General features: G+C 57.6%; 1 protein-coding gene across 1 annotated transcript; it reads right to left on the bottom strand.

Moving 5' to 3' along the window:
- Positions 1 to 671: 671 nt before the first annotated feature.
- Positions 672 to 21306, bottom strand: EHD1 (EH domain containing 1). The gene is made up of 5 exons (XM_005894080.3): positions 20674 to 21306; positions 17049 to 17146; positions 5679 to 6091; positions 3066 to 3230; positions 672 to 2609 (listed from the first exon to the last, which is right to left on the bottom strand). The coding sequence occupies exons 1-5, from the start codon at positions 21075 to 21077 to the stop codon at positions 2085 to 2087; spliced, it is 1605 nt and encodes a 534-aa protein (XP_005894142.3). The 5' UTR covers positions 21078 to 21306; the 3' UTR covers positions 672 to 2084.
- Between the last annotated feature and the right edge of the window lie 1739 nt (positions 21307 to 23045).

The raw sequence follows: 23045 nt of genomic DNA, 5'->3' as shown, positions 1-23045 counted from the left end.
CTGGCCCTCAAAACCCACAGGCACCTGCTCACATCCTGCCTCTTGCCACAAATGTGCCTGGAGCGGATTCCACCCCAATTGCACCTCAAATCTGCACTTCCTCGGCGTCGGCTCCAATTTGTCACCCTCCCCTCTGCGGGTACAAACAGTCCCCCATCTGTGACGCTGGCTGGCTCCACCCTTTGTAGTTTTGTTGTTGGTGTTATCTGCTTGGTCTGCCTTCAAAGTACTGCCTTCCCTGTCTCTAAACCACCCTGGGGCCAGCACAGAGCCCAGTGTTCCGTGTCTGCTTGCCCCCTCCAGGTGCCCGTGGGCGCCCCCCCGTCTGTCCACGGCTAGGGCGGAGCCCAGGTTGGAGGTGATGTGGTGACGATCATGGGTGGGGGGCACCTGCTCCCCCAACCCCTGGGGGTGGGGGAAGCCTAGTCCCCAGTCATCAGAGGCTCTCCCAACCTCTTCACCCCATCCTTCCCCCAAATAAACGATTCCTGCTCAGCCCCCACCGAGCACAAGGAAAGGGGATTTTTGGCCCCATTTGCAGACCTGACCCTGCTGGGCTTGCCAGTCTGTCTCTGCTGGTATCTTGGCCCCCACCCCCTGGCTGCCAGCGCCCCGGCAGGCACTGTGGGGGTCAGGCCCTGGGAAGAGACATCTCAGAGCCAGAAGCCAGCTTCAGCACAATTTAACTTTTTTTAATGCGAGAAAAAAAAGTCATGTCTTCAGTTGCTTTTTCTCTCCACGGGCAAGTGTGGTTAAGCCACTGAAACTTCAACAGTGAATTCCCGGCGAGGCAGCGGCCTCCATCCTCCTGATACTGTGTGGGGTGGGGGCCAAGGCCCGCTACAAGTAACGAGGCCAGTTCCTGGGGACACGGACCCAGTGGGGGCCTAGAGAGCAGCACTGGGAGGGTGGGCCAGGTCAGAGGTCGGAGTGAAGCAGTCCCTAAGACCCCCGAGGGTGTGCCAGTGGGAAGCCGGCTGCCCTCGCCACAGGGCCTCTGCGATCACAGCCCTGGAGGCCAACCACTGGCCCGCAGGAATGTCCAATGGCCCCGGTGGGCTCGGGTTTCCCGCTACTCAACCTAGGGGGCGCCATTCTAATGGCGTCCAAGTGGAGCCCTCCTCAGGAGGAAGGCAGGTGGGAGAGGGTAGGGGCTGGACGGTCCCCGGTCTCTGTCTGGCCGCCAGACCCGGGCTGCGGCACCGAGCCCCACTAGGTTCCTGAGGACCCGCCGCCCACCAAAGTGGGGCAGGGAGGTGCCAGAATGTTTCAGGGAAGTGAGAGGATGAAGCAGGGAATGCCGCCTCTGGGGTCTCCAGTGGGGTGTGCTCCGCACGCACCCCACCTCCCATGGCTCCTGACTGGAGTGTGGGGAAGGAGACAAAACTCACAGCTTCTGAACAAGTGGCTGGGAAGTTACCGGAAAATTCAGTCAAATACGAAAAGGGTTACTTGATCGAAGAAAAACTAGCTTACGTATTTCTCTGGAAGACTTTCTCCACCCCATGCCCCCTGCGCCCCTGGACTCCCCACAAAAAGGGGAGCAGGCCTGGCTTCTGTGATGCCACATCGGGGGATGCGGGAGCAAGGGCAGGGCCTGTGGCCAGGGCACCTCGGGAAGGGAAGGAGGGAGGCACAGAACCAACCGAATCTGCGAGAGGCGGCAGAGGCCAGACTGGGCGGGGAGGGGGCCATGGCCTGACTCAGCCTGAGAAAACAGGGACCCTGCGTCCCTGTCTGCAGAGGCCACAGCTGCAGGAGGGGTGAGCCAGGCAACTCCCCGCCTCGGGAGGACAGAGGCCCTGCGTGCGCGGGGCTGCCAGACAGAGGAGGAGGCAAGAAAGAACGCTGCCTCTAACGTTATATATTAAAAATATCCATAGTTCTTATGCACAAAATTCCGTCATTCACATGTGAGTATCACCCCTGCCTCCCCAGGAGCAGCCTTAAGAGAAAGATGGTGGTTTTCCTTTGCAAGCTGAGGAAACAGCACTCAGTCTTTATGGTCTTGGGAACTGCGGGCTACCCCCCACCAAGTCTCCGCCTGGCCGGGCACTGGGTGCCGGAGTCTGGCGGCGGGGCACTCACTCGTGCCTCCGCTTGGAGGGCGGGACCAGGTGCGGAGGCAGGTCGGCAGGCAGCTCGTGGCCCTCCAGCTTGACTTTGATGAGGTGGTTGGCCAGGGCGAACTCCTCGTCGTCCAGCAGCCCGTCCCGGTCCACGTCGGCCAGCTTCCAGATCTTCCCCAGCACAGTGTTGGGGAGCTTGGACTTTACCATCTCCTTCTTGGCGTTGGCGCCCGTGATCTTGCCGTTCACGGGCGACAGCGTGTAGAAGATCTCGTCGTAGGTGGGCTTGTCCTTGCCCACCACCCACTCGACATCGTCGATGCCCTCACCGGCCCCCTCGCCATAGCCATGCCCAAAGGGCCCATTCATGGTGCCGTCGAAGGCACCGCCCTTCACGACCTGGGCGGGCATCAGGGACTCCTCCTGGCGCACCATCACCATTAGCCGGGCGATGTCGTTGGCCAGCATGTCGTCCACTGTGTCCAGCAGCTTGGGCTTCAGGGCCTGGAATTTGCTGAAGTCCTGGGTCTGCAGGAGCTCCTGTCGGGGCAGGGGAGGGCGGACAGGCCTGGGTCAGGCCCTCCTGGTCTCTGGTGCCACAGGTGCAGCAAAGGGTTCCCAAGGGAAAAGAGCTGGCTCCACCTCATGGCCCAGCCACTTCAATCCTGGCTCCCCTATCTCTTAAGTCGGAGGTAAAAACAGTCCCCCTCCTAGCAGGGCTGAGGCAAGAATTAACTGGGAGGAGGCTGGGGTGCCTGGCACAGCCCCGTCCTCTCCCTACCCCTCTGGGTGAGTCACCACATTCCCCTGCGAGGTGTCACGGCCCGGGTCCACCTCTCCCGGGTCAGCTTCCGATTGGGTGGGGTGCTGCTTCCACTTTGGGAGGCCCCACCCTGTGGAGCCGGGGTTCCCTCCAGAATCACCTTCCCGGTGCCCCGAGCCGTCTGCATTCCGATCCCCACCAGCCCGCTCCCAGGGCACCGGGGGCGGCTGTACCTGCATCTTGCGGAGGTTGGGGAAGTCACCGGGGGAGATCTGATGCTCCCGCTCAATCTTCTGGTAGATCTCGCCCAGGTTGTTCACCAGCTCTTTCTTCTTGCTCTCCTTCCCGAAGACATTGGGCATCTCCTTCTTGAGGGAGCTGATGATATACGCGTGGACCTGTGAAGACAGGGAAGGGGCGGAGTTAGGTGCTTCCTGGACACCTTCTCAGGGCGTCTCCTGATCAAGTGATGCCCAGCATGATCATCAGGACTGCCTTGGGATGACTAAGGATTAGAAAACTCCCACAAGGATATTCTCAGATGTTTCAGGCTTTATCTAACTCAGTACCTTAGTTGGGTATATCTAACATAGATCCTGCCAATTAGGGTGGCACACCCTTCCCTTCCCTACAGCGGGCAATAATGCTGGCAGCCTGTCAAGCACAGCCCTCCAATCCCATGGCCTTGCCAAGCAGCGTCCAGCTAGGAGGGCTGCAGCCAGCCAACTTTACGCCCTCTTCTCCCAGACCTGCCAACTCCACCCTGAAAAACCCTTCCACTAGCCTGACCCTGTCTTCCCTGCAGGGTTGAAACCTGGCTGAGAACTGCCCGAGGGAAGCAGGTTGGTCACAGGGTCACAGTCACAGCTTTGCTCATTACAGGCTGGCAGAGACTGAGCAACTCAGTCCAGGAAAAGGAAACAGTCTCACAACAGCAGGTGCAGGACAAGACTGGAGAGGCTGGGGCTTTCCAGGCAGGGTGACTCAATGTGCCGAGGGCCACGCCATTACACACCATCTCTGCAGATGAACAAGCAGGGGCCCAAAGCCTGCCCCTCGTTCTGTCCTGAGGCTGAGCAAGAACCCTGCAGGAGTGGGGCTGGATGGCAGGCTGGGACCGGGGGCGGGGGCAGGGGGGGCAGGGAGCGGGGCAGCGGTGGCGTGGTCCTTTCCTGTGACCAAGCAGAAGTTGGACTGGAAACAGGAGGCCAGCACTCCCCTCCATTCACCGTTCTCTTCCTCAGCTCAGGACACCACTTGTCCCTTGAGGCCAGGAGCCACTTACATGGATGTTCTAATGGGTTCCTTTCTCAGAACTAGCTCACCATCAGGAAGGTTCCAGAAGTGAGACAGCTAGAGAACCGAGCAGCCCCGAGTCCTGTAGGGCGGGGTTCTCTTAGCCCAGCCCTGAGTCCTCCAGGGCAGGGTTCTCCCTCTTTACTAAGCATATAGCAGGTCACAGGAGACTGTGTCCAAATGCAGATTCCGGTTCAATAGGGCAGAGCTGAGGCCTAGAAACCTATGCTTCTAGCAAGCTCCAGTCTACTGGTCCTGGGGCACTCTGGGTAACCAGGGTGGAGACACACCAAGAGGTGAAGGATGAAGGGTCACTGCCCATTATTTGGGACAGGGAGTACTCAGAGCTACCTGAATTCAGGCCTCAAGACAGTGGGTGTCCTGAGTCACTGTTTGGCCCACAACAGAGTGCCAAAGCCTCTGGGCTACACACAGGCAGTCGGCTCCGCGGGGGCAGGAGCACTGCCTGGGGGGGTGCCCGGCTCTCCCAGGACAGGGCTTGCCCCTGGAGATGCTCATGATGCGGCATTATTCAAAATCATATGTCCTAAGAGGATATGCCATTGATCCGGTGGTAAAGAGTCCGCCTGCCAAAGCAGGAGACTCGAGGGACATGGTTTCCATCCCTGGGGTGGGAAGATCCCTTGGAGAAGGAAATGGCAACCTACTCTAGTCTTCTTGCCTAGGATATTCCACGGACAGAGGAGCACAGGGGGCAACAGTCCATGGGGTCGCGAAGAGCCGGACACGACTGACCGTGTGAGCACAGACACACAGGGAACATGCTCTGCTCCTCGATGCCTGAAGGGCCCACTGGCAGCATTAACCTTCCCTTTCCAGACACCGGAGGCTTGTGCAGCGCTCGGCCAGGCGCTGAGGCTCCCAACTCGAGCAATTCAGATGCTGTGCGCAGACGCCAGCAGGCCCTGAGCTTCCACAGAGGGCAGGGATGGTTTGCAAGGCCTCTGGGGCGGAGGCCACCCAGTGGCTTCCCTGGGCCCGCAGGCCTGCGCCCCAATTCTCCACGAACTACCTCCTGTTCCAGCTGAAGCATCACTTCCCGCCCGGGTCCCCCCAGTCTGGTCCACCCTCCTCAGGACAGCTCCCCAGCCACCTGCTTGGTAGCAACCAAGACGATACAAATAAACCGTGCTTTCTTTTCATCCTCTGCTTTCCCCTGTGCGGCGGACAGATGCCGGGAGGCTGGGAACCTAGCAGTTCCCACTGCATCCCCGCACGTGCTGCAGGCCCTCAGTGCTTGGCAGGCCTGGGGGGCCAGCCGATGAGGCCTCGAGCGGCTCCCCACCCACGCTCCACTCCCCAGGCCGCCCCTCGGTAGAGTGGCATCTTCTTGTTTTGATGTTTATGTGTTAAAAGGAATCTCAGTGAGGAAGAGGTTGTACCCATGGGTGCACAAGAGGACAGATTCAGACGAGGCATGGCACAGTGTGGCCAACGAGTGCAGGGCTGGGTCTGGGGCACCCAGTCCCAGGGCCCCGAACTGACACCCCAGAGCGCCCTGGCCCGCGGCCGCCCGCCCCACAGTCTACCTTGGCCAGCCGCGCCCTCTTGATTAGGTCATTGAGCTTCCTGAGGGCAGCGTTTCGGGGCAGAGACTGGATGTCTTTGAAGAGGTCCTGCTCCTCGGCCTCGAAGAGCTTGCGGTTGTCGGGGATGAGGAGCGGGTGGGACCAGAAGGAGCCGATGTACACCCGGACCACCTCGGGGGTGTTGATGATCTTTCCCAGGGACCACATGAGGGCCCCGTAGACCCGCATCAGCTGCTGCGTCTCAATCTGGTCGGCCTTGTTCAGCACCACACGGATCTTGTCCTCGTGGTTCTTGAGGGCCTTGATGACCTCTGAGAACTCGTCAGAGATGTCCAGCTTGTGGGCGTCAAAGAGCAGGATGATACGGTCCACCCGCTCGGCAAACCACTCGAGGACGGCCGCAAAGTCATACCCTGCCGGAAGAGAAAGGGTGGGTCAGGGGCTCTGGGGGTCTGATGGCTCCCATCTCTGAGTTGGCCTGGCACTTCTTACCCTAAGTTTCCAGAAGGGACTCCTGTGGACAGCACAGCACCCTGCGGGCAGCAGGTCAGTCAGGCACCCCCTACTTCCATACCCACCATGGTAGCGCCCTCACCCATGCAGCATATGGCACTGAGAGGTGCTTTACAAACAAATAACGGAAAATGAAAGTCACTCAGTCGTGTCCAACTCTTTGCGACCCCATGGACTATACAGTCCATGGAATTCTCCAGGCCAGAATACTGGAGTGGGCAGCTTTTCCCTTCTCCAGGGGATCTTCCCAACCCAGGGATCAAACCCAGGTCTCCCGCAATGCAGGCGGATTCTTTACCGGCTGAGTCACAAGGGAAGCCCATAATAATGGAATAGGGAAAAAAAAATGGAATACAAAAAAATAAAGCCCAAATAATGGAAAGAAACTCATGAAGTCCAAGTCCTAAAGTGGGAACAACTATGGCAAAAGCGAGGAGGAGAGCGAGCGGCACAGTTCAGCACCAGGCGGTGAGGGCAGACTTGGGCGCTCCCAGCTGGGCGCCCCTGATGGCAGCCACAGGTAAGAGCAGGAAGACCTGCCGCTGCCGCTTGTCCAGGGCTCCATGCTGGGCTCCTGTGCTTCAGGAGCGCCATGCATTCTCTACAGCAGGGGTTGGCAAGCTACAGCGCAGGGGCCGGATGTGGCCCTCCACCTGTTTCATAAAGTTTATCGGAACGCAGCCTGCTCACCTGTACTGCCTCTGGCTGTTTTTGCACTATGACAGCGGGGTGTGGCTGTGGCAGAGACCACGAGGCCTGGAAAGCCAGTGATTTTGAACGCTCTGACCCCAAGAGAAAATATTTGCTGACCCTTGCTCTATAAACCTATGAAGTGCTGCAAACCACTTCCCCCTCTAAAATGAATCGGCTGGACTAAGCCCCAGTTCCCGACTCTATTCTGTGCTGTTTCCCACCAACAATTAAGGCTGTTGGTCTGCGGCTGCACTGCTGACAGAACCGTCTGGTTTCAGCTCAATTCCCGGTCCCCCAGCTTCAGACTGAATTTCCCAGCCTCTCTGCTGCAGAAACGAACAAGCCACGAAAAGGTGCACCAGCCCTTTTTCCTCGTCTCCCTCCCTGAGGCCTGGAATGCAGGTGTGAGGACAGGAGCTGGAATACCTACCGTGGGTTCAGGACTACCGTATTTCACACAAACTATCAGATGCTTCATTGAAGCCAATGGATCTGTGAGTCTCTGCAATAGTGGTTTAATTGTAACACATTTTTACAATTATGCCACCTCAAAATGCTTCTACCTGTACTGTCCCCAGAAAAAGTAAAAATTCTGCTTACCTTTTAGGAATACTAAGGAGTGGTAGGAAGACCATGGAAACAAGGGCTCAAGAGTCTTTGGGAAGCTTGGGTCCCAGCCCTCGAGCCGCCACTATCTGCGTGACTCTGGGCAAGTCCCCTTGTTCCTCACCTGCTGGCCAGAAGCTACCCCAAATGCAGGCCGGCCCTCCTAGGAACCACTGTATCCTTCCCAGAGTACAGTCACGCCCCTGAGAAGGTGCCAGAGAAAGCACTCCTGTACAGAAGGGCCTGGGACACTGCCCAGAAACAGGCCAAAAACCAGCCCCCTCTACTGCAGACCTGCACCCACACTCCCCACCCCAACCAGGCTGGGATTTAAACAGGCCTTCTCCAGACAGCAGGGAGCAGAAGAGGAGCAGGCAGAGGGGGAGAGCAAAGGAAAGGACCAAGTGTCAACAAAAGGCCCAGAGTGGCTCACGGTGCCACAGAGAGGGCATCCTCCCTGCTTTCTTGTAAGGCGTGGGCTGAGCCGTCCCGCCAAGCCTCCCGGGCTGAACGTGAGTCCAGCCTTGCAGGCCGCCTCCCCTCCAGCCAGAACACTCCCCCAGGGCGGGGGATGCTTTAAGATAAACCGGGCCGTGTGGGGCGTGCCAGCAGTGAAGCTGTGCCTGGTTAGACAAACATTCCGGGTGCCCGGCCCCCAGTTCAAATGGGCTCCAGGGTTGTCTGCCTGCCCAAAGCAGCAGCCACGCAGGCCTCTGCATCTGGACATGCAGAGACAACGCAGGCCTTTAGTAAGAAAGCCCTGGAGTTCACTCCCAGCTCAGGCCACTGACTCTGTGACCCGAAATTCTTAACTTCTGAGTACACTTTTTTTTATCTGTAACAGTCAAATTACAATTCCTTCTCCTAAGTTCACAGGGAGGACTACATGGACTCCCAGCACAGGCCCCGGCACCAAATGCCGGTTGGGTAGGCTCAGGCCAGGGAGAGGCGGCAGGGCCCCCGAAAGAGGTTCTGAGTCACTGGGGTGCGTCACTGATCAGGAACCAAGGGCGACACACCAGTCAGCCTGGCTCAAAGCCAGAGGCCGGCACTGGTCCTTGTGGGAAGACGCCGAACTTCAGGGAAACCCCAAACGCACGGCTTCCGTCGACTTAGCACGCAGCCCGGCCAGGGCAACCTGTTCCACCACAGGACAGGGTGGGAACCAGGACGCTCTGATGGGAGGCTCCGCCCACCGGCCACCTCCAGTTTTTGAACAGCGGGGGAGGGAGGCGGAGTTGGGGACAGCAAAGCCCCTGTGAATGTGAACTTGAGCCTGGGCAGGGGAGCCATCAGCCTTCCAGGGGCCGTGCAGATGAAGGAACGGCCAGGCTACCAGATTCCCTGCACTCAGAGGGTGTAGGAAGGCAGAGGGTGAGGGCCCGGTCGCTCCCCCGCCCGCCACCACCAGGCTGCGGGCTCCAAAGTACAAGGTCCCCAGGGCCCTGGAGGAGCAGAGAGCGGGCCAGCCCCAGCCTCGTGGCCACCGCCTTTTATGGCCGGCTCTGGGAACAAGCAGGTCAGTGCTGAGAAGGCGATGACTCAGGACTGAAGGGCTGCTCCCTCTCGGCAAAAATGAGGCCCCACTTCTCACCTCGGCACATTGTTCGTCCTCAGACCACCACAAGTCCAAACGACCCGAGTCCCACAGCTGGGGAGGCGGTGATGCCAAAAACGAGCTGCTGGGAGAGAGGCGCCCTGATGGGCTGGGCTCGAGGCCCAGTTAGCTTTGGCCTGGGACTCAGGACGGCATGCAGGGAGCTGAGATCACCCCCGGACTCCACGCAGCTTGGCCTCACTCCTCCAGTCCCCCAGTGGTGGGGGGTGGGGGGATCTGATTGGGGGAGAGGAGGAAGAGAGAGAAAGCAGGAGGAGGAAGACAAGAGGAGGAGGAGGAATCGCCTCTGAATGAGGCACCAGGTCCACCAGCCCCACCCAGAGTGAGCGTGGCCTTGCCTGCAAACCCAGCTACTCGCCAACATCTCAAGTTGGAGCCAACAGAGCGAAGAAGCCCATTTTTTTGCAGGTGAATGAAATTTCCTGTTTATATGGAAAGTGCTCACACTTTTGGTGAGAGAGACCGGGTGGCTGGCCAAGCACGCTCACAGGTCATGCACAGGGTCTCAATGCTCAGACTCGAGAGACGTCATCGCAGGTGGAGGACCACGTCCTACCATGTGGCTGCGGCCACGGCAGGGGTCCCCAACACCTCAGCCTGTGTGTCTCCACGGGCACCGAGGGCTGGACCGACCTACATCAGGGATGCTAAGAGCAGCGACTGAGTCTGCGTTCTGTGCCAAGGGGCTTAGCGGGAGGTGACAAGTCCTGGGACCAGGGACATGTCCAGAGAGGAGCCCTCCACCCCCAACACTGCCCCAAGCACTGAGCTCCAGGCTCTGGGACATCCTAGAGGTCAGCCTTGGCGGCAGGATCGGGCCTAACACACGGCAACCCCAGCAGAAGCAGGAAGGCGCCCAGTGAGGAGGACACCACGCTCCACACACGGGTGTGGACACCGTGCTGCAGCCTCGTGCATCTCAGGAGGACGGTCACGGGGGTGCTGACACCCACAAAGGACACAGAACACACAGCCAAGGGTTTGAGCTGGAAAGAAAGGGCTGAGCCTGCAGTGTGAGTAAACGCCATGCTGATAAGAGACAAGCTTGGCTCAGGAAGTTCCGGGACCTTGAAGACATTATGAAATGATGAAACAAGCTGGTCACGGGGGATGATTCCACCGGTATGAAGTGCCTCGAGTCAAACTCACAGAAAGAGGAATGGTGGGGGCCAGGGGCTGGAGATGGGGAGGGGAGCTGTACTTTAATGAAGACAGAGTTTCCCCTTGGGAAGAGGAAGAAACTTATGGAGGAGAAAGATGGTGGTGGTATTTGTACAACAATGGGAACGTACTTAAAGCCACTGACCTGTGCATTTAAAATATGGTTGAAATGGTAAACCGTATGCTATGCATGTTTCAGACTTCCTGTAGCTCAGACAGTAAAGAATGTGCCTGCAGTGCGGGAGATCAGGGTCTGATCCCTGGGTCAGGAAGATCCCCTGGAGAAGTGAATGGCAACCCACTCCAGTATTCTTGCCCGGAGAATTCCATGGACAGACCATCGGGTGGCAGAGTCAGACACGACTGAGTGACTGACACTTTCATGCGTATTTTACATGGGTCATATAGACAGGAGGCCCCAGCCTGCCCCTCTGGCCTTGGCCCCGTCCCCAGCGAGCCTCCTGCAGGTCCCAGCTGCTCCAGGGGTTCTGCCCCTGTGGCGCTGCCTCCCTCCTGATGGGGTCTGCCTTCCAGTCAAGAGTCTCGCTCCCCACCCTCTAGCACAGAGAAGAGGGAAGAGTTGGGATTCAGCCTCGCCCCAGCCCAGCATCCTCCAAACACAGGTAGTTCCAGTAGCTGGGGGGGGGAAGCTGCTTCAGCTATTCCAGAAGTTTCTAGAATGCAAACAATAGAGGGTTTGTCTCCAGTCGATTTTTGTTTCCTGCCATTCAAGCTGCGTGGGCCTCGGCGTTTCTTGCCACAGCTCCCATCACACATGCTTAACCCGCGCTGGGGCCCGGAGGAAGGGGTGCAGGAGGACACGAGAGATTAAAGAGCAAAGAGTACACACCGTGAGGACTTGTTCAGAGTTCCCTGGGGCTACAGATCCTAAGGGAAGGGCACAGAGGCTGGGAGAACGGGTCCAAGAAAAGAAACTGAGAAACCGGGACTTCCCTGGTCCAGTGGTTAAGACTCGGCACTCCCACTGCGGGGGCAGCGGTTTGATCCCTGGTCACGGTACTAAGACCCCACGTGCCTTGAGAACTGAGAAATTAAAATCAGCACTCTGCGCGAACATTTACAGCAGCTTTATTCAAAACTGCTCCAAACCAGAAACCCAGATGCCCTTCAACAGGGAAGATAGATGACAAGTTACAGTACATCCATAGCCCAGGATGTAGTAGCTACAAAAAGGAATGAACTACAGGCTCTCAAAGACGGATGAGCCTCAAAAGCACACGCTAAGTCCAAGAATACAGACACTAAAGGCTTCGTTCTGTATGATTCTGTCTATGACTTTCTGGAAAGGCACGACCTTGGGGCAAAGATCAGTGGTTGCCTGATGCGGGATGTGGATGAGGGACTACAAAGGCATGCGGGGAACTTCCTGGGGGCGATGGAAACTCTGTGTCTTGGTCATGGCAGCAGTGGCTATACAACTGCTGCCTTGGCTGAACTTTTACCCTGTGTAACAGACCTCAATAAATCCGGCCTAGAAATAAGCAACAAAGAACAGAGGAGGGGGGCAGGGGGTGGGGAGAGGGTGGATGGACTCTGGAATCAGGCCTGGACCTTCTACTCTCTGAGCTTCCGTTTTTTCACCTGCAACCTGAAGGTGGCAAGTTTTGCTGAGACTGTGAGTGAGTGAGTGCCTGACCCGTCCTAAGCGCTCCGTAAATGTTTGCAATCTCTTACTCACAGGATTTGTATTTTGGGCCCAAGAAGCTCAAATTCCGACGGCTGTGTGGGCAACGACTTCTAATGTGTGAAGAATGCCTCGTACCCCAAATATAAACTGAGTGTTTGCAGGCAGCTGCCCGGGAACAGGTGGGGCTCCAGCATGGGCTGGTCCCACTCCCCCACGGGCAGAGCGGCCAAAAGCTGGACAGAGGCGGGGGGCGGGGGGTGGGGGGGTAGTGAGAGGAAGGCCCTGAGGAGGTAGCTGTGCTGAAGCCAGGCCCCCAGAGGAGGTCCTGGAGTCTGAAGGGAAATCCCTGCTGAGTCAGTGCTTCCCCTCCTCCAGCCTCCTCGGGATGTTCTTCAGAGAAAGGCCTTCCTCATCACAGTCTGGGAATCCCTGGGTTTTTCACTGTATTTTTATTCAGCTGACATTTGTGGAACACTGAATTGGGCAGCGGGCACTAGGGCAAAAGCTTAACACTTGCAAATTCCTGTGACCGCTGACGAGAACCTGGAGGCTGGTGCTGCTCTCCCTGCTCTATCAACACGGCTCCCGGGGGCGCAGCACCTGCCTAGGGCCCCAGCAGGGATGCAGTACTCAGCCTCTCACGAGGCTTCAAGGCAGGCTCATGGAGCCGTTCTACGGGCAACAGAAAACCTGGTGAGCTTTCGGGGCCAGGGCCTCTCAGGAGAGGGCAGCAGGAAAGGCCACCTGTGGTCAGGGGGCGGGGCAGGCGAGGGATGGCTCCTGAGCTTAGATAGAGCCTGGGATCCAGGGACAGTTAGCAGGGAGCAAGTGAGAACCCAGCCTTAGCTAGGGCTCCCAGGTCCCATCCATGGACAGCTGGGGGTGGGGGCGGATTTCTAGCTGGAGGCAGAGAATAGGGAGCGAAAACAAAATCTCAGCATTGCTGTTCAAAGCCCTGAGCCTCAGGCCCATTTCTGGACTTGGAATCTGGTCTCAGGCGGGGAGAGAAACAGGGTAGACCCTGCGCATTCCGGAGAGCTGAGCCCGGCACAGCAGGGCCCAGGGCTTGTCAGAGCCATGCTCTCAGAGCTCCTCAGCCCAGAGTGCCGGCCTCCCACACACTGAAGCCTCTGCTGGGTTCGAATCCCAGTGCCAGCACGTGCTGGCCCATGTCCTCTTAGGCTGCTTAATGGTGCTAAGCCTCCGTTTCCTCATCTGAAGAGCAGTGACTTCCTGAGAGGCAGCTGCTGCAGCCGGCGAGTGGTGCTGGTTCCTAGCACAGAGGTCAAGCAGAAAGCAGACACTGGCCGGCCGAGCTCCATGCCCTAATGCAACTCAAAACAACTGGTCCCTGCTGACTCGACTCCCACGAACAGGGGAGGGGTGGCGGGGGAGGCACGGCTCAGCTCCCAGCCTCGCCATGACAGTGGCAGGGCCACCCTGGCCGGCCCCTGCTTCCACCGAGCGCCTCCCTCCGCTGCCCACGGAGGACCGGCGTGGGAAGACCCGCTCCTGCCCAGGCCCTGCCTGACTGTGCGGGCAGCCAGCAGCCTGGGAGCCCCGGGCACCAGCCCCGCGGGCCCCATGTGCCCTCTGGAATGCCTTGTATCAGTCACAGGGGCAGCACCCGAGAATGAATGCTGGCCTCGCAGGTCACCTTTGTCCGCTGACATGAGAGCACTTTATCTTGAGGCACTCAGGAGATTAGCACAAGGGGGTGGGGGGCAGCCCAAGACCCCCAGAGGCCCCTACTCTTCCCTGCAGGACTTCTCAGGCGTCTCCTGCAGGGCCTGGGCTGGGTCCTGATCGCTTTGGGCCTGCTCGGGACCCACCTCTTATCTCCCCACCCAGTACTTCCTGCACACACTAGGCACCGTTCAGAAAGGGGAAAAGTCAGGAGGGGCCAGGCCAACAGGGTGGGAACTGGAGGTAAATGCAATAAGTGACGCCAACTGTAGCCTCCAGAAGGCTGCTCGACTTCCAGGGAATGAGGTCAGCAGACCACAGAAACGCCTGCCGCCTGCCCGGGACCCACATGTGCTGTGGACCCGATCTTTCTGAGAGGGAAACACCTGCTTTCCACCCTGTCGGCACTGGGAACAAGGGGTGGCCACCGGGGAGCCTGGAACGCACTGCCCTTCCCTAACTTCCTCTGCCGGGGGACATGGACCTTTGCGGTGACAGATGAATGGGGTCTCCAAGGAGAAGCCAACCACTGTCGTGTCCACCTGGAGGACACCACCCCGGAGGCCACACCCAGCACATCCAAGAGGTCCAGTCTGATGGCCTTTCTCCACTGATAAAACGCTGACCCCAAACGTAACCCGCAGTAAATCCCAACTTGGTAACTTTTAGTGCGCGCTAACTCGCTTCAGTCGTGTCTGACTTCGTGCGACCCCATGGACTATAGCCCCGCTGCCTCCTCTGTCCATGGGAGTATCCAGGCAAGAACACTGGAGTCGGTTGCCACGCCCTCCTCCAGGGGATCTTCCTGACCCAAGGATCGAACCCATGTCTCTTAAGTCTCCTGCATTGGCAGGCGGGTTCTTTACCACTAGTGTCACGTGGGAAGCCCACAACTTTTAGTAGAATACTTTAAGACCGCTAGAGTTATGGAGGGAAAGAAACAGTGGATAAAATCAGCTGGATCCCTCACAGGAGAACAGCCCTCCTTCAATCAAAGTGATGCACTTATCTGTAAGCCAACCTCCTCCTTCCTGCCCATGATGGGGAAATACAGCAGTCTCCTGCTAGCGTCTTCCTCCAAGTATCTGCCATGTGCATGGATACCAGGTGGGCTGGGGAGGCCTGGTCCCCAGTGACACGCACGCCGCTGGACTGCAGAGCACGCTGAGGCCCCGCTCGGTGCCTGTCCTGCAGCCAGCAAGTCCGGACACCACTGCCCACCTTCCTACGGATGGGGTGAGGAAGCAGAGGGAAGGGGAGCAGGGGAGGGAAACACCCCCTGCAGGCAGCGCCAGGGCACCCTGTGCAGCTCGACAGACACCCGGGGGACTTCCTTGGTGGTCCAGTGGCTAAGGCTCTGCGCTCCTAACGCAGGGGCCCGGGTTTGATCCCTGCTCAGGGAACTAGAGCTCACATGCCGCAAGAAGACCTCGCATGCCCCAGCGAAGACTGAAGAGCCTGCGTACTGCAACTGGGGATCCGGCATGGCCAAACAAATAAATATTGGAAAAAAACGAGAGAGAGGCAGATACGCCCAACTCCTCAGTCAGCTGAGCTCTGAGGCCCCTGCCTGAAGTTTCAAAAACTGCCCAGCAGGGGAATTTCACAGCACTGGTGGAAAACTTTCTGAGTTCCCTTTTAGGAGACAACAGGGGCCACAAGAACCCCAAATGCTTTTCCTTAAATACCTTAACTTCCAGCTCTGAAGGTTATAAGAGGTGGTGCTTGGGGAGGATGTGTGTGTGCGTGCCAAGTCACTTTAGTCATGTCCAACTTTGAGCCACCCTATGGACTGTAGCCACCAGCCTCCTCTGTCCATGGGATTCTCCAGGCCAGAATACTGAAGTGGGTTGTCATGCCCTCCTCCAGGGGATCTTCTCGACCCAGGGATCAAACCTGTGTCTCTTGCGGCTACCTGCACTACAGGAGGATTCTTTACTGTAGAGGCACTGGGGAAGCCCTTTTTATGAGCTATTATTACCCCTTATCCAAAGATGCATTCACATCAACTGACCAATCTGACCTGACAGCCCCCAGTCAGGAGACCCCCTCCCTGCCTACTCCCCCAGGCCATTAAAGACAGAACTCTACAGAGTCTCAAAGAAAGTTCCCCCAGAGTAGCTCAGTCCTGGAAGGAGATGGAGAAGAAATTCCCTTTTGTGGGTCTCTCTCTTTAAGAGTAACTTAATCAGATACTCAAGGCTTGTTTTGGCAAATGACAACAGCCTTGTTTATCGGGCATTTCGTACAACCAGGTTGGAGCAACAACAGCAGTAAGAAAGAAAGAACTGGCCCTGGCCACTTTCAAAGAGGCCCCCAAATCTGCTCTTTTGAACCTCTAGATGTGTGACTATCATCAGGGGTGGAAAACCTAAAAGTTTAGACCAGATGGAGAGATAAGAGCAGTTTCAGCATGTTCTGATGCAATCCCATATCGACAGGGGCCCACAAGCCAGGAAAAAAGAGCAGCAGCAGGCTTTCTCAGCACTGAAAACAGGGCCCCCACCCCCTCACAGACACACTGCCTCCCAAATCTCAGGCTGCTGGCTTCTGCTGTGAAGCTCACTAATGCCAGGCGGCCTGCTGGGGAAGGGGGAGAGACAGGAGAGGTCTGCGAGTTAATGATAAACAAATCTGGCCACTTGTCCTTAACCCCCTCTGAGGCTGATTCTGTTTCACTTTTACATTTGCAGCTGCAGGCTCTGCTCCGAGCTGGCCCCCATGCTCCTCCCAGAAAGCATTCAAACCCGGAGGCTCCCCTCCCTTCCACAGAAAAAGACAGCAGCAGAAATATAACCCAGGTCAGGCACATCCTGAACCAGATGTTTAGAAAAGCTTGGCGAAGTTGAGACAGGAGTTTAGACAACTAAAATGGGCCTGGTACACTAATATTCAGCATGCAAACCTTACCACCACACACGGCACCCAGGGAGGCTGCTGATGAACAGTATTTAAGCAAATTTAAACATGTTTCCACAGCCCAAAATGTTTAACAGATCCCTGCCAGCTTCTCCTTTTGGCTCGCTCTTTCAAGTCAAACTGTTCTCTCACAGTCCTGCTGGACTCGCTAGGAATTTATCCACCTCTGGGAGGCAAAGCTTTCAAACTAAGGTGAACGAGCCCCAGGGGAACCAGAGGCTCGTTGAGAGCAGCAATGCTGACCAGGGTACCTGGACCTCACAGCCAGCCAGGATCCTGCCCTCCTTTTCCAGAAGGCCCCAGAGGCTGGGAAACTTGAAAACCACATACAGTTGGCTGTCGTCTTACCCTGACAACGCCTATAACCGCAGCAGAGGGAGCCGCCATGCAGATAGCAAGGCTGATGGGAAAAGCGTTCTCACTCAGGCTGGGAGAGCCTTGGGCAGCCTCTGGGCTGTGTCCCTGGCGTCAGATGGAAGTTGTCTGATGACACCAGGCGCCCCGGGCTGTGCCAGAGTTTGCTTACCTCTGCTGATGCGCTGCTTCTCTCCAGACAGGATCCCCGGCGTGTCAATGATGCTTATGCTGTCCAGGACCGGGTTGGGCAGCTGGGCGCACATGAACCTGCACGAGAGCAAGAGCCCGGAAGAGCGCGGTCAAGATTCGGTATCGCTGCTCCGGGTGAAACAGCAGTGATTTCTGTACTCCCCTCATCTCTGCCTCTGGCTTCCCTTTCAGAAGCAAGGAACCTAAAGGAGGTTTCTCTAATGTCTTAAGTTTCCAGGGGTGGGAACCCGACGGTTCAGTGTGGAGGATGCTGCACTTCCACTGCAGGAGGCACAGGTTCAACCCCTGGTAGGGGAACGAAGATCCTGCATACCGTGTGGCCAGAAAAAAAGTTTCCGGGATGGCCAGCAGATTGCTTGTATTGTCTTAACTGGGAATTCAACCAGCAGGCTCCAACTGACCCACATCAGCACTTCCCTCACTGAGCTCTTCCCCCCACAGTTCGAGAGTTCAACTTCCAAGTTGCTGATGTGTTAGCGAAAACTGCACACACAAGCTTCAGTCACCATTCAAACCCAGAAGGAAGGCAAAGAGTGACAACTGGGACCTTGGAATTGCATATTAAGATTTTCAGCCACCTGGCTAAACTTCCACATGCCAAGAGAGATGGTCCTTTCCTATACCTGCTGGGGCCAGCCCTCCCTTCCACCCAGCTGCTTGGGTGAAAGGACTGCAGTGGGCAGCCAGCGACAGCCAGGGGACCACACAGGCTGGTGGATGGTGGGGCAGGGAAGCACAGACACCAAATTCTCTGAAAGTCGAAGCAGATCAGGGAAGAATGAAGCCAGAGAGTCGCGGGCGAGGGCTCAGCTCTGTGTACCTGAGTTCCCACCGAGCTCAGAACAGCCCAGAACTGTCCCATCTGATACCAGAGATTCTTGACTGGACACAGAGAAGTCCTCTAAACACTTCTCTAGACAAGGTACTGCGAGCAAAGAAAATACTGGCCCATTGTCTAGGAATCTGAGGAGATTAGCTTCTCCCTGAGGCCCCATCCCAAGGGACCACAGCCCACAGGCCAGGGGCAGCTGGCCGGGGGCAAGAGGTGCTGCCTGCAGGTACAACCGAGCAGAAGCAGCTGACTCTCAGGATGAAGAAAGCTTGGGCCTCATCCTCACCGTGCCAGCAGCAGAGCACATATGCTGTAAATAAACGCACGACCTGGTGCTCCTGCCAGGGAAGGAGTCAGCGGAGAGAAAACCAAAACGGGAGGATTTTCAGCTGGCTCTGAGAAGCAACACACGTAAAACGGCCTTGTCAAGAGCCTAGCCAGTAAGTTGACATCTGTACGGATCAGGTGCGCTGCAAAGCCCGGAGAGTGAGGCCAAAAACACGAAAGGGAGCGGGCAGTGTAGACGTGTCCCATCCCATTTTCTCACCAACAAGGATGTGCTGATTTCATCTCGAGCTACAAGTACCAGTTACAAGTACCCGGGCTGCACCCTGGCTCTGATTTGAGTCTTAGAGCAGCCACTCAGGGGGAAGAGGCCGGAAAGTCAAGTCCATGACCCAATGAGTCTCTTTAAGGGTGCGGGAGAGGCTGTGTCAGCCAGTGAAGAGCCCCCTTTGTGTGCCCCGGCTGGCCGGCGGCGCTGGTGTACTACGCGGGCTGACACGGCTCGGGCCTCGGCTCCAGCGCAAACCCACATCCCCACCCGCGGCTGACGAGCCCCTTCCGGTGAGGTCGCTAGTGTTCTGGGACCCTCTGGCGATGAAGCGGTGGCAGAAGGAGATAAAAGCGTGGCTCTGGGGTCCTGCGGCACCAGCACAGACAGTCAGGGTGCCTCTCTTCGACCCGCATTCCTGAACCACTGGTTTTTTATTTTTTTTTCAACGAGAAGCAGCAGGAGGAGGTAACTGGCTGCACAAAGGCAGACAATCGGCCCTGCAAGGGCGCTGCATTAACTTGCTCGGTGGTGAACTCGTCAACGGCTGGGCTCCCTGAGCAGCGGTTTCCTGAACGAGATGATGTCTAAGATCCCTTCCAGCTCCGAAACTTTAGGTCTCCAAATTCAGAAAAGAGGTCATACATCCACTTCTCCTTACAAAAAAGGTCTGCTCTCACAATCAACAGTGGACACCTAAGGCCAGCAGAAGGAGATACAACTCCTTTCTTCTAGCCTCCCACATTTCTCTGGGACAGCAGACCTAAGAGTGCTCGGAATTCCCAGCCTGGCAGGGAAACCTTCCACAAGACTGTATGGCGCCCACCAGGTGACAGTCAGCCAGCTGCCCATCTTTAGGTACAGGTCTCAGACCCCAGTATCTCTCCGAGGCGGGCTGCTGGCCAGGAGGACCCTGCCTCTTCAGGAGTCCCACTCCGAGGGCTTTACTCTACTCTGGCCCTGACTCACCAACACCATAAGCCATGAAACAGGAAGGCAGGTTTAAATGCCCCGAAGAGGCAAAAAGACAACAGAAGCCCGCCTGTCTTCTCGGTTAAAAGGTCAGCTCTGCACACGGAGGTTGGCCTGGCCACTGGCTGGGATCGAGGTCGAGCTGATCTACCCTGTGGGGCTGGACAGTGTCTGGAAAGGAATGTGATCACACAGGGCGGGGACCTTCTGGAAGGCAAGAGTCAGGGATTCCTTCTGAGGCCCCTCCCCAGAAGGGACTTTGAAAGGCATGTAAAGTCACTCCTCTAATGGAGTTTGGCAGAGAAGACAGATTCGTGAAGTCCTTTGGTATGTCCCCTGGGAGCGTAGGAGGTGGGGGATTTTAGAATACCCATTGAGCCGGGACCTTGAGTTCTTTTAGAGAAAAATGAACCAGGCTGTAGCGCTCCTGAGAAGGAGGCTGATGTATTTCATTCATAGGGTCCTGAGGTCAGACCTCTACAGGGTTACTCTCATTTACCCATTTAACTGGGAAACAGAGGCCCAAGTAGGTTAGAGAACATCCTAGGGAGTTTACTGGGGCTGCAATCTCATTCCAGGGCTCCAGGGGCCACGGCCTGGCAGCACAGACCCTTACCCCAGAAACCTTTAAAGCAGCACAGGCCCTTCAGAGCTGCCCCTGGAAGAAGTGCTGGTGCTCCCCTCTGTCTGCTGCCTCTGCAGGCCGCCCCAAACTCAGCAGGCCACAGCAGATCTCCCCGGTCCCTCCTCCACAAACCACCGGTCTCCAGGGAGGCACACCACACCAGCAAAGTGAATGGCTAAAAGTTTCACTGTATTTTTCCAGGACACTTAAGAAACAGACCCTTGAAGGGAGGGGGTGAGGGGGTTGGTCTGAATGAATTAGGTGCGCCCAGCCTTAGGGAAGGAGGTGGAAACCAAGACTACCTGAGGGATGTGAGGCGTCTGGGATCTGCCAGGGTTGGGGGTTGGGAGTTAAACCGATAACCTGGGAAATTCGGGGGAGGGGTGCGGGGGGAGACAGAGCCGCGGGAGCCGGCGACACCTACTCGCAGACCCCCTTGGTAAGGGTTTTCTTTGGAAAGTGGCAGGGAACCCAGTTCCGGGGTGTGGTCGCTGAGGGGTCTCACGGGGGCTCCGGACAAAGAGCAGCGGGGGCAGTGGTCACTGGACAGTCGGGACCCCGGCGCCTCCCTCCCCCCCAACCCCGCGTCGAGGGGTAGCTACCTGTTGAGGAAGGCGTTGCCGAAGGCGTTGAGCTTGCGGAAGGGCCGCCGCGGGTCGACGACGAGCGCGTTGCCCGGCACCACGCCCTCGGTGGGGCCGTGCATGACCGCGATGAAAGAGTCGGTGGTGGGCTCGGGCCCGATGCGCATCCCCGGGAAGTCCTGCTCAATCAGGTGCCGGATGAAGGTGGTCTTGCCCGTGCTGTACTGGCCCACGAGGAGCACCATGGGCTTGTTGTCGAAGTCGGCGTCCTCCAGCGCGGGAGAGTGGAACTCGTGGAAGCGGTAGTGCTCCTCCAGGGGCAGCAGCTTCTGCGCGTACAGCTGCCGCAGCCCCTCGGACACCGTCTGGAAGAGCTCCGGCTCCTTCTTGCGGCGGGCATCCTTGCTGACCCAGCTGAACATGCTGCTGGACACCGGGCTGGCTGCTGCAGGGCAAAGGGGCTGCTGAGAGCCGAGCGAGGACGCGGAGCCGAGGCTGGGCCGAGCCGGCCGGCTAAGGGGCGGTGGGGCAGGGGGGCGGGGAGCGGCCCGCACTGCGCAGGCGTACGGCACGGCCGGCCGAGTGCCCTTCTGCACAGTGGAACGCGCGCCTAGCCGTGCGCTCTTTATAAGGCCCGGCCGCGCGACGCCGCCACTCGGGGCCGCGGGGAACTGGGAGAGGGAAGGAGGAGCCCCGCCCGCGCGCCCCGCGCCACGTCCCCCCCTTCCCCGCCTCTCATTGGCCGATTGCAAATCTCGCGAGCGCCGCTAGTTCCGCTGCGGCGCCCCCCTCCGCACCTGCCCTGGCCCGGGTGCCGTGGCAACCGCACCTGTTTCGCCCCGCCCCTTGTGGGGAGGCTCGCGGAAGTGCTGCGGTCGCGAAGGCGGCTGTCCGAAGTGCGGCGCGCGGACGTCCCAGGGTTTGCACGTCTTCCTCCCCCGCGAGATTCCCAGTTGGACACCCCAGTACTCTGAATACGCGCCCCACCGCAGCTCCCTCAACGGGCGGCCCTCCTTCTCCCACTCAGAATCCCCAGAAGCAGGGGAGAACCCCGGGTGCCATGCGCCTCCTGTCTGCACTGCCCTTCCTTGCCTCCTCCCCTCGCCCCTGCTTCCCTGACACTCCTTCTCATCCCCTCGTCCTTTATCTGCTCTGGGAGAGGGAGAGACAGGAATGAGGTAGTGGAGAAAGCTGAGAGAGTAGACCATCCAAGGCGGGGTGATGACTGGGGAAATAAAAATGGGAAGGGAGGAGGTTGGTAGGGAAAGTCTGAGCCGTCGCAAGAGACCTGAGCTCCCCGCAGGCCAGGAATTGGGAGCTGGACACTAGCAGTGGAGGACACATATGACATAGAACACATGAGGAAGAAGAGACCACCTCCCTCAAGAGGCTGCTTCTGAGGGTGGGGAAGTGGGGTGAAGAGGAAGTTAGGCCCTCTGGCACTTTGAGTTTTGAGGAAGTTAATCAAAAATTCCCTATGTAGGGTGGAGGGGAAACGTGGGGCAACAGTGAAATCTTGTGGGAACTCAGGGGGAATTAAAAAACCCAAATACTTCCGCTTTCCTCTCTGGGTCACCACCAGTTACCATGCTTTACTCTGACCTGTGCCTCCTGCCCTTACCAGTTCCTGGCTCTTCCGTTAGGCTCATTCCCCCACCATCATCCTGGGCCACACATAGGTCCCCTTGGCTGTCCAGGCTGGTGAGAATCTTCAGTGGGTGATGTCAGAGCTCTGCAGACTGTGATTGTTATGTAACCGGTATCAGGACACCAAAGTGGCGGGGGTGGTGGTGAGGAGGGCACTCCTGGATAGATCTAAAATTCACCTGGGAGCGTGAAGGCCTCCTGTCCAACCTTCTGGCTGCTGGGAAATGTGGGAACCTGGAGGGCTGGGTGCCTGTTATCAGGCACCTGTTATCAGGGAAGAGAGCAGGCTGGCAGGCTCAAAGGACAGATGCAGGAACTCAAATCTGATAATCAGCAGAATATCAGGGGAGCTGAGTCAAGTGGGAACCAGAGGGGGCCAGATGGGAGGTTTGCTCACCCACCCCTTGTGGGATCAGGTCTCAGTGTCTTTTGAGGGAATTCAGTTCAGTTCAGTTCAGTCGCTCAGTCGTGTCTGACTCTTTGCGACCCCATGAATCGCAGCACACCAGGCCTCCCTGTCCATCACCAACTCCCAGAGTTCACTCAAACTCACGTCCATCGAGTCGGTGATGCCATCCAGCCATCTCATCCTCTGTCGTCGAATAAACCACATTAAGTTGATTGCCTTCCCTCCACCCCCCACCTCACCCCGTTAGAGAGCGGCTGAGTAATTCCAGCCCTGTCTGCAATCTTAGCTCTCTGACTTAACTGCTTTTATTTGGGACTTCATTAGCATTCTTTTC

This window comes from Bos mutus, chromosome 22 (genome assembly GCF_027580195.1).
Source record: "Bos mutus isolate GX-2022 chromosome 22, NWIPB_WYAK_1.1, whole genome shotgun sequence".
In the NCBI taxonomy this organism is placed as follows: domain Eukaryota; kingdom Metazoa; phylum Chordata; class Mammalia; order Artiodactyla; family Bovidae; genus Bos; species Bos mutus.
The sequence above is the reverse complement of the archived record's forward strand: the minus strand, read 5'-3'. Positions and strand labels throughout refer to the sequence as shown.

Bases quoted from the DNA above. Each gene is read 5' to 3' on its own strand.
- EHD1 (XM_005894080.3), bottom strand. From the start codon at position 21,077: ATGTTCAGCTGGGTCAGCAAGGATGCCCGCCGCAAGAAGGAGCCGGAG. The intron at 17,147-20,673 runs GTAGCTACCCCT...GCTCTCGTGCAG, and splicing joins GGCAACGCCTTCCTCAACAG to GTTCATGTGCGCCCAGCTGC. The intron at 6,092-17,048 runs GTAAGCAAACTC...CTCTTCCGGCAG, and splicing joins GAAGCAGCGCATCAGCAGAG to GGTATGACTTTGCGGCCGTC.